The sequence below is a fragment of the Triticum aestivum genome, chromosome 5D (genome assembly GCF_018294505.1).
Source record: "Triticum aestivum cultivar Chinese Spring chromosome 5D, IWGSC CS RefSeq v2.1, whole genome shotgun sequence".
NCBI classification, from domain to species: Eukaryota; Viridiplantae; Streptophyta; class Magnoliopsida; order Poales; family Poaceae; genus Triticum; species Triticum aestivum.
The window spans coordinates 7052069-7062069 of record NC_057808.1 but is presented as its reverse complement, the minus strand read 5'-3'; the positions used below and the strand labels follow the sequence as shown (position 1 = coordinate 7062069).

At 38.8% G+C, this 10001-nt stretch overlaps 1 protein-coding gene across 1 annotated transcript in view; it reads right to left on the bottom strand.

Moving 5' to 3' along the window:
* The window catches only part of LOC123119075 (putative disease resistance protein RGA4), a 16491-nt gene extending 7135 nt beyond the window's left edge, over nucleotides 1–9356 (bottom strand). The window contains exons 1-7 of the mRNA XM_044538737.1: nucleotides 7549–9356; nucleotides 7201–7456; nucleotides 6867–7089; nucleotides 6640–6763; nucleotides 5780–5995; nucleotides 4144–5286; nucleotides 373–2574 (exon numbers count right to left, since the gene is read on the bottom strand). Of these exons, the coding sequence (XP_044394672.1) occupies nucleotides 373–2574; nucleotides 4144–5286; nucleotides 5780–5995; nucleotides 6640–6763; nucleotides 6867–7089; nucleotides 7201–7456; nucleotides 7549–7710 (4326 nt within the window). The 5' untranslated portion in view covers nucleotides 7711–9356. The remainder of the gene's footprint in view (nucleotides 1–372; nucleotides 2575–4143; nucleotides 5287–5779; nucleotides 5996–6639; nucleotides 6764–6866; nucleotides 7090–7200; nucleotides 7457–7548) is intronic.
* Nucleotides 9357–10001: the final 645 nt, after the last annotated feature.

Below are 10001 nucleotides of genomic sequence, written 5' to 3'. Positions count from 1 at the left end.
AAATAAAATGCCACATGCACTAAGACCAAAGCGCCTCTGCCACGCTGGCGAGCGATGGGCGCACGTGATAAGTATGGAAGCACCGTATATGAACGTCTGCGCAATTTTGATGACCACAATCACGTATTTTACAAGTTTGTGCACTAAACTAAACATCACATGCAAGTTCTAGGACTCCTGGTGTATTTACCTCTTTTTTTATAGATTGCAACCATATTATATTGGGAGAACCTTTTTCCGAAATTAATTCATGCAGTTGAGACGTGTGTTGCATGTGCACGACTTACTAATTTATCATTAAAGAAAGATCGAGTACTAAATGGTCGGTGCAAGAATAAAAGCAATACAATATATAGTTGGGCAGGCCCATACCTTCCATCTAATGTGAGCAAGCTTCATCTTGTTCTCCTGTGATTCACACCACTTCCTTAATGTAGAGCAGCCATCAATGGCCAGATATTCAAGGTTGGTCAGTTTTCGTATGCTATCTGGCAATGATCTGATCCCTTTGCAGTACTTGATCTGAAATCTCTTGAGAGAGGTAAGTTCTCCTAACCATTCCGGTAGTGATGCCATGCTTTCACAATGAGACAGACTTAGTGACTGTAGTCCTGTGAGTTGCCTAGTGTCTTCATTCAGTTTCTCTAGCTTTGGGTGGCTTATCTCCAGCTCCTGAAGAGATGTAAGCTCAAACAGCCATCTTGGCAGTTCTGCTTCGTTGCTGCGTCCTAGCCGCAGGGACAATGATTGGAGGGAGGAGAACTGTTGGCGATTCTCAGGTAAGGTGGTTAGATCATTGCGAAACCTGATAGCTAAACTATGCGGGGCGGGGAGGTGGTGAAACAACTTGCTGTCAGAAACATTAAGATTTGTAATTGGGGAAGAGGAGGAAGCACTGTTGTGTGACAAGATCTCTCCCCATGATGATAGCACATTATCGCAATCTACTATGAACAAAATCATAGCTCTACAAAGACATAGTTTTATCCTCAACTTGGCACATTTCCTTATGTCCAACCTCTGAAGCTTAGGGAACATGAGCTCATTTGCAAATTTCTCGCCACTGGTATATGCCATGTTCCACTCTTCCAAGCAAGGCATACCGCGGAGACACAGCTCTTGTAGGTTTGGTAGTTGACCAAGTGGTGGTAGGTTCTTGCACTTCGGAAAATTCCTCAACTTTATCACACAAAGATTAGGGAGATATTGCCTAATACCCACGAACCAATCAGGAAGGCTGAGACTGTTGTAACCAGTTATAGACAATTTCTGTACACTGCTTGGTGGCACTAGTTTTTCCAACACCTCCTCGTCATCCACAAACCTCCCAGCAGCTACAGTCCATTGAAATGTTAGCCTTTTCATTTTTTGTTTCTCTATCAGTTTTATACTGTGTGCCTCTTCTGCAGACTTCACATTTTCAAGTGCATCTATCGTCAGTTTATCAGGATTTGTAGGCTGAAGCAGAATGATATTGCTACAACATTTGTCACTTGAAGCATGCACCACAAAGTGTGGCAATGAGGCACAATTTAACCGAGGGAGCAATGGTTCATCCAATGTAAGTTCTTCTTCCACAAATAGATCCTTCAAACTAACCATATTAACCATACTATCGGGAAGCTTCTTTAGGTTGTAGCAGCCTGAGAGGTCCAATGTATGAAGCTTCCTGAGGTTGCCAATACTTTCTGGTATACTACAAATCCCGGTATTACATGACAAGTCCAGATGCTCTAGATTAGAAAGGGTACTGATACAGCAAACCAAACTGTTAATTTGGTCCGGGGCCACGACGTCCATGCACCACGATAGATTCAAGTACCTGAGTTTGATTAGGTTGCCGATGACCTCTGGATGCCCTATGATGTGCTTTGTGTGCATAGTAAATTTATCTGATAAATTCAGATGCTGAAGTTTGGTAAAACCACCCAAAGCTTCTGATATAGACATTTTGCAATATGATAAATCAAGATACACCAACTGCTTCAGCTTCGCAAATGATTTTGGGAGGTCACTTATTCCAACACAACCTGATAAATCAAGATGCATCAGACCTTTCATATCTCCAATTGACTCCGGCAATGCTGAGATACAATGAGAGTCTCCAAGGTTGAGGTAACTTAATTGTGAGAGCTCGGAGATACAATTGGGATTCTCCTGATCTTGGATCCGTGGAGCATGAAGATATCTTAACTGCTTCAATTGTCCAATAGAACTAGGTAACTTCCGAATAAAGCATTCACTTAAATCTAAGACAAGGAGACACTTAGCAGGTGAAAATGCACCACCACGGAGCTCTATTTTGCCACAGTTCAGAAAAAACAATGCCTTTATTTTTTCAGTAGAACTCCTTTTTTGAAACGGGTAAAAGGTTTTTTTGAAATAGGTATTTTCAGGAGAACTTGTTGACAACTGCAATGGCTTGCTACAATCTGTGACCAATGCATAGTGGCAACTGCTTTCTACAGCATTGCCCTTTTTATTAACTTTGTCGGCCAACATCGCTGCTGCAAGATCATGCACTAGGTCATGCAACGTGAACAAGGTAACACCTTTGTCCCGCCGTCCATCACTCTGCAGCAAAAGAAGCAAAAATACTGTCTGAATTTTGATTGTTTTATAGTAGTACATTTATCAATATAAGTACTTCCATATCAGTGTAAAAAGTGTAAATGAAGTATAGTATATTAAACAGAAAAAATGCAACATTTTTCATAACCATTTGGAACAGTATTTTGACATTGTGAGTATAGTATCAACTAAAGCTGGTATGACTGGATAGGTTCTTCAAAGATCATGCAGTAGTCAAGGTCGTGCATAGGAGAGCACACGGAGAAAAGGTCAAATTTAAATCCATAGAGGTTAAGAAGTTAGTAGAGTGGACTAAACTGCTACAATTATATATGCGGGTCGATCAACATTTCTTTTGTTTGTGCTTCCATGAGACAAAGTACCAGAATAGCTAGCTAGCGTCATTTTCATCCATCATATAAATGAACAGTCTAAGGAATATTGATTCATTGTAGAGACTACTTACACTATGGGCCCCTAAACTGCTATTCTTATATCTTTCTGGGTCCTTCGAGACCCTACGTCAGTTCGAAAAACAAGTCACAATTCCACATAGTTGCAAAGACTAGCTCACCGAACCGAAGTAAACTACTCCCTCCGTCCGCAAATTAGTGTACTGCTAGCTTTTGTCCTAGGTCAAAGTTTTAAAAAATTTGACCAACTTTATAGGGAAAAGTACTAGCATTTATGATACTAAATTAATATCACTAGATCTATTTTGAAATGTACTTTCATAATACCAATTTGATGTCATATATGTTATTACTCTTTTGTATATAGTTGGTCAAAATTTCAAAACATTGACTTACAAAAGCTAGAAATACACTTATTCAAGGACGGAAGGAGTAGGTCAATGAATATCACCACCATGACACATTAATTGGACACAAGCTGCTTGGCAATAGAGCAGACCTACTAAATTTGTACTTGGATCATTATATAGTATTATGGCATGCAGGGTGGCTCGTCATGCTAACTGAAAACCATCACGAGACATGCAGTGATTCATTGACCTTGATGCACAAATATGGAACAATTACGAATTTAATACAGTTGAACAAGTTTAGTGACCTATATATAGTTGCAAAAGTAGTTGATATTACTTAACCACAGCCTACAGGTCAAACACCATTTTCTATGGAGCTTCAGAGTGGATATTTTGCATACATGGACACATACACCCATTGGCAAGTACTTGCACTTGCATATATTTTAAAAAAAATCACATTTTTGTGTTATTACACTACAAGCAGTAGAAAAATTATGTTTAAAATACGCATATGTTTATCTGAAAAAATAGACAAAAAATGGCCAAAAGGAGCAACAATGTGTGCACTGCACACTGCACGATTTTGCCTCAACTGTACAGTTCACAAATCATTATATTTTGTCACAATTTTTTGTTAGTGAGAACAGCCTCATACATTTATGAGTTTTCCAAAAAAAGAGCAATTTTTTTCTTTTTGCAATATGCACCATAATGCTTTCGCTCCCCATCAGAATATGTAGACTATGTGAGTTTACATATGTAAGGTTGAAAAGTAATAGTAATCGAATTATGTAGAAACTTACCGAAGGTGTCTTTGAATATTGAAGGAACGACATCCCCAAAAGCTGTGTAACATATTTTTCGCCAAGCTGCATAGTATCAAATATCGTAGATGGCTCAATGAATCCAAGAGCTATCCATTGGTGAATTAGATCACACTTCACTATATTGTGACCTTTTGGAAAGATTGCACAATAGGAAAAGCACATCTTCAAGCATTCAGGCATGTGGTGATAGCTTAATAACAAGGACGCTTGCACTTCATGATTTTTTGATGATGGATCCTCCGGAGTAGGTACAGTCCAGATATAGTTGTCCCTCACTGACTCCCATTCGTCAGACGTCTTGCCGTTCAACGTGTATCCAAGTGATTGAGCCGCTAAGGCGACACCTCCACATTTGGTGGCAATCTCCCTTCCTATATGCTTCAACTGTTTCTTGTCGACTCGATTTTTGAAGGCAGTTTTCTGTTTTAATATTTTCCAACAAAATTTATCTGTCAAAGTCTCTAGCTTGTATGGCTCAACTGTATGACAAATTTCCCTTGCAATGGCTTCATCTCTTGTGGTTACGATAATTTTCACCATGCTATCTGCACCAAGCCTTAACATAGCCTTCAAAGATTTTAGTGTATCTGGATTCTTCTCCCACACGTCATCTAAGACAATAAGAATCTTCTTACCAGCAAGTAGCTTTCTGAGGTGATTATGTATCATCTGTTTTTCAGTTACATGACTCTCCTCTGATAACTGTGATATTATAGAGTTGCCAATTTTATTCAAGTCAAAATTTTGGGACACATAGACCCACACCCTGGAGTAGCCAGCAAACTGAGAATCATTAAAAACTAGTTGAGCCAAGGTTGTCTTGCCAATACCTCCAAAGCCATATATTGGAAGAATGGTGACCTCTGGTGTGATGCTCTCAGATAAAGTAGCCACTATTTTCTGCTTCTCTTCAGTCCTCCCGATGATCAGTGCTTCTTCCACATCCGATGTTGTTTCCCGTATGCCCGTATCTAGCTGCACATTAGAACTGTCATCTGGCATCGAACTGAAACACTGGATTTGATCTGTCATACTAAACAATTCTTCTGTTGACTTCTTCAACTCATTATCCATTGCATTCTCAGGACAAATTGTGGGACCAGGGGAGACAGCTGCCAACTGCAAGAATTTTACTATTTAAGTACATGGAAATATCAGAATAGATATCAGAGCCATAATTTCTTGGAATATAAACTCTTCAGACGTTAACTATATATTTCTGTAATAACCTAAATAAGTTTACAATTATTTCAAATTAAACCAAAGGTATGGGTGATTTTTTAATTAAACTCTTTGAAGAATGTGCAAGCAAGCTGAGAAAAAACGGTAATACTGTAATGTGTCAAAATGACACCTTGAAAAAAATGCAGCACCCCAAACACAAAAAGTTCAGTCGTTCAAAATTTGAGAATATAGATAGGGAAAAAAATCCAAGCCTTCAAAATAATGCAACTACTATGTTATATAACTGCAAGACAACACAAGAAAAGACCTACAATGCAACGATCAAAAGATTGGCCATACAAACACACTGAAAAACAGTAGCTGGCTAGCTGTTGTAGACAATGCTGCCTCAACACTGCCTTCATCAGGCATGTATGTGTGACCTTACCTTTGGTACTGATGAACTACTATTTGCCTCTGTTTCAGTAGCAAACTCATCTGCATTTCTTGTTGCACCAAGCCTATCAATTATATGATGAGCATCAGGTCTTTTCGCCGGGTTAAAGTCAGTGCACTCAATAGCTATCTCTGTGCATACTCGTACTTGTACCAGTTGTTTGTCTTCCTGAGATTTATCCAACCTACTTCTCCACCTCTCAAGTACCTATGAAATTGCCATCTTGTATTATGATTTATGTTATGCAACATATACCTTTATAGAATCTATATTCCATATCTTCATATCAGGCAGAGTGGTAAAATCCAAAGAAGGCATAAAATATATCATTATATTAAAGGAGGAGGCATAAAATCATAGCAAAACCCCATGCCACCTAGAAGAACCAGACCTCCAGACATTATAAAGATTTGAAATTGCACGCCAGCAACACACTAACGAGTGAGCCTAGCTAAAATAAATTACTCAATCATAGTGACCTACTATATAAAAATAGGGATACAGTTACGTGAGTCACTTTGTATTTGACCCAGTAGCCCGCAAAGACAATTTACAAATTAAGATGCGTCGATATGGTAATATGTTACACATATAATAGCGTTCATCCAGATTTTAGATGGAAACACCGTGGATACATTACGGTAACATTATGTGTATAGAAATTTTACAGTTACCATCATTCCAGGGGAAAAGATGTTTTATCCTTTTGCAGCTAATCTGTGCTTTGCACTACTATCTGGTCCAAGAATGATACCATGATACATCAAAATGGAAGACTAATATTATGTAAAGAAGTATACCACAGTACAATTTTGAAATCTAGACCTTATATTGGAGTGAACTCATCTTACATTATCAATATTAGCATATCCCTTCTCTCCTGTTAGTATCTCTATGATTACCATACCAAGACTATATATGTCTAGCTTGAACGTGATCTGTCTGCGTGCATAGAATTCTGGCGCCAAATATCCTCTGCATTAATATTTATATAATTTAAACAATTAATGGGAAAATGGATCAATATTCGTTCATTATAACAAAAAAAGAGCTCCCAAGAGTAATATAGCAAACTTACATAGTTCCAAGCATATTAGAAGTAATAGTTTGGCTTTGCTTCTCATCGAAGCACCTCGAGAGGCCGAAATCAGCTATTTTCGGCATCATATTATCATGTAGCAGTATATTTGCAGGTTTAAGATCCAAGTGAACGATGTGATTTTGGTGAAGATAATATAAACCGTCGCAAATTCCACTGATAATTTGATAGCGTTTACTCCACTCAAGTCCACATGATGCATCTACAAAACGGGAGAACAGAAAGTTGGTTTGGTATTTGAGATACTTGAGTCCTTGGTCACTAAACAATAAATAAATAGATGCTTGAGAAAATATGTGCCACGTCATCCTACCAGTGATTTGCTTATCCAGACTCCCTTTAGGTAGATATTCAAAGCAGAGTAACCTTTTTCGCACATCTGCTAAGACAAGCTTTCCCTCACAGTCTACCATTTCCCCTTGTGTATCAGAGCAATATCCTAGGAACCGCACTATATTTTTGTGCTTTGCCTTCATTAGACAACGAACCTCTTCACTGAATTTCTTCTCATCAAGATCAACCGTTCCAAAAAGCTTCTTCACAGCAACCGTGCCATTGTCTAGCACTCCCTGTAACCGCAACATGTTTTGGCAGCGTCAACTTAAGTTTTCAGATGAACTATGATCAAGGTAAAGGCAGCTGGGAGTTACCACATTCATACCTTATAAACCCTTGCAAAGCCACCATCTCCAATTTCTTTGTCAGCAGAGAAACTGCTTGTGATGTGCTCCAGAAGTGATAATGGCAGGGCCTTTGGTTCCGCGCCTTCATCAAGTAGAATATGCTCCAGTTCACTTTTTGAGGCAATAGCTTGGCGGTCCATTTGGAGTTACAAACAAAATACCCTTGAAACAAGACAAAGTGCATTATTCATGACTTCATGAGTCTATCAGACTCGGCTACTAGATTCTCAACGATCATGAGAGACAGAGTAAATATCACGACACACATACCTTTTCGATAATTAACACTATTGCTATGCTACACCTTTGAGAAAATATTAGACAGCGCTACACTTTAGCATTAGACATTTCACAAAACCACTCTTTAACATGTCACATTTCAGAAAATAGCACTCTGTAAGATGTTATAGTTTTCAATACTACACTTAGACCTATCAAGAAACTGCACTAAGACAAGTCAAACGTGTAAGTTTCTGAATACAGTCACTTAAAAGCATAAGCATGCGACAGTTTTGCCCAAGTAATTGTAGCCTAGTAAAAAAAACTTGCATTCATTCGGAGAGGAATTACACAAAGATGACCACTCTACTGTTTTGCAAATAGAAAAGGTTGGATAACTATCCTCCCATTCCGTTGACGGGCAGAACTGTAAAACCATTATTCTCAATTAACTGAACAAATACCATGAATAGGCAAGTGTGTGTCTTCCCTAAACCCAGCATTAAGTTAGCATTAAGAAAATATTGTGTATGCCATCGGCACTCTATCGGTTCTTGGATTTGCAATCACTAAATCAGAGTGAGTTTATTTATCCTCCGCAGAAAAGGAAAAAAAAATATGATAACTGAAATTATTTGGTTGCACCATAGGATAAGGATGAAACTTTCTTGAATCTGCTGGCCATAGTTGTCATATAAATAGCAGAACAAATCAATGAGCTTAGACTCAATTAAAACTCTGCTTTGAATTCTACATGAAAAGTGGCCCATAGTGAAATTCGTATGCTTGTCAATCCTACAAATAATCACACGAGCTTTATGGGGGGAAATCGTAGAGAGCAGAATCCTACAAAATTACATGTAATTCCTTTAAATCAAAAAGGTTCTTATCAGAATTCCAGTGGAATTTATTTGAATCAAAGATGCCACTGTGTGAATGACTGGTCGAAACTCGAAACCATACTAAAAAAAGGGTCAAGAAGCAGCAGGTCCTGTAACTAAAGATAGCAATCATGCGGTAGGAGAAGATATTTCCCTGGAACAAAAGATGGAAAAGCCGAGGCGTGGCACTGTGAAGTGACACTGAACAGAGTGCTGTGCGGAGAAGGGGATTTTTATCTCAGGACATGGGTACTTCCAGCATAGGAATAAGTGAGATCTAGATTTTGCTGTGGGAAAGGGGAGTCTTCATCATGGGTACTTCCAGCCTAGAAGTCAGATCTAGATCCTACACCCAAATCAACAGAAATGCCTTTGTCATTAAGGTTTCTTGTTTCGACTGTGAAGGCATCATTATACATGAGGAGCAGGTCTTGGAACGGTACGGATGACTGGTCAAAAGCATCTAAAACAGCATCAAGAAGCTAGCAACCAAGCAGATGCTAGAGGAGCATGCTACTTTCACTATACCGAAAAGATATTTTTCACGGAACAAGAGAAACTGTGATTTATTACCTGGAGAAGAAGCGCTGCTGCAGCGCTGCGAAGTGTTGCCCAGTGCCTGTGCAGAAGGGGATTTTAATATCAGGAGGATATGGGTAGTGCTTCCAGCCGAGAGGTGAGATCCAGCAGAGGTGCAGGCTTTATGGCTCTCGTGCAAGCGAAAGCGCGTGGAAAAAATTGCTTGGTGGATATGGCTCAATCTTTCTGCACCACATCATCTTCTTTCCCAATGATGTGGGCCAAGCTTGGATGGGCAATCATTCATGTCCATGCTCAGATGCTCTTGCAGCCCACTAAATAAGCCCCAGAATGCCCTCACCTCACTGTCCTTGATTTTTTATTTAAGTTTCTATTCATTTATTTTATTCTCTTGTTACTCCCTCCGTAACTCCGTTCGCAAATATAAGATGTTCTAAGTTTTTTTTATTGGATGTATATAGACACATTTTAGTGTGTTTCTTCACTTATTTCAGTCGGTATATTTAGTTCATATTGAAATATCTAAAAAATCTTATATTTGTGAACGGAGGGGAGAGAGTACTTTACTTGTTACTTGCCTAGTTTGGCAACACAGTTTTTCCAAAACCATAGTAAGTGAAAACCTCAGTATTCAAATATGTGGGCAATACTTCAGTTTTTAGAAACCACAGTTTTTCTCAGTTTTAGCAAAACTATGGAGATGTTTGGCAAATGTAGTATTCCTCACTTTCCCTGGTTTGACTGTTGCATGAATCGTCTAGCTGAACTGAACTCAGCTGCACAGAAGAACA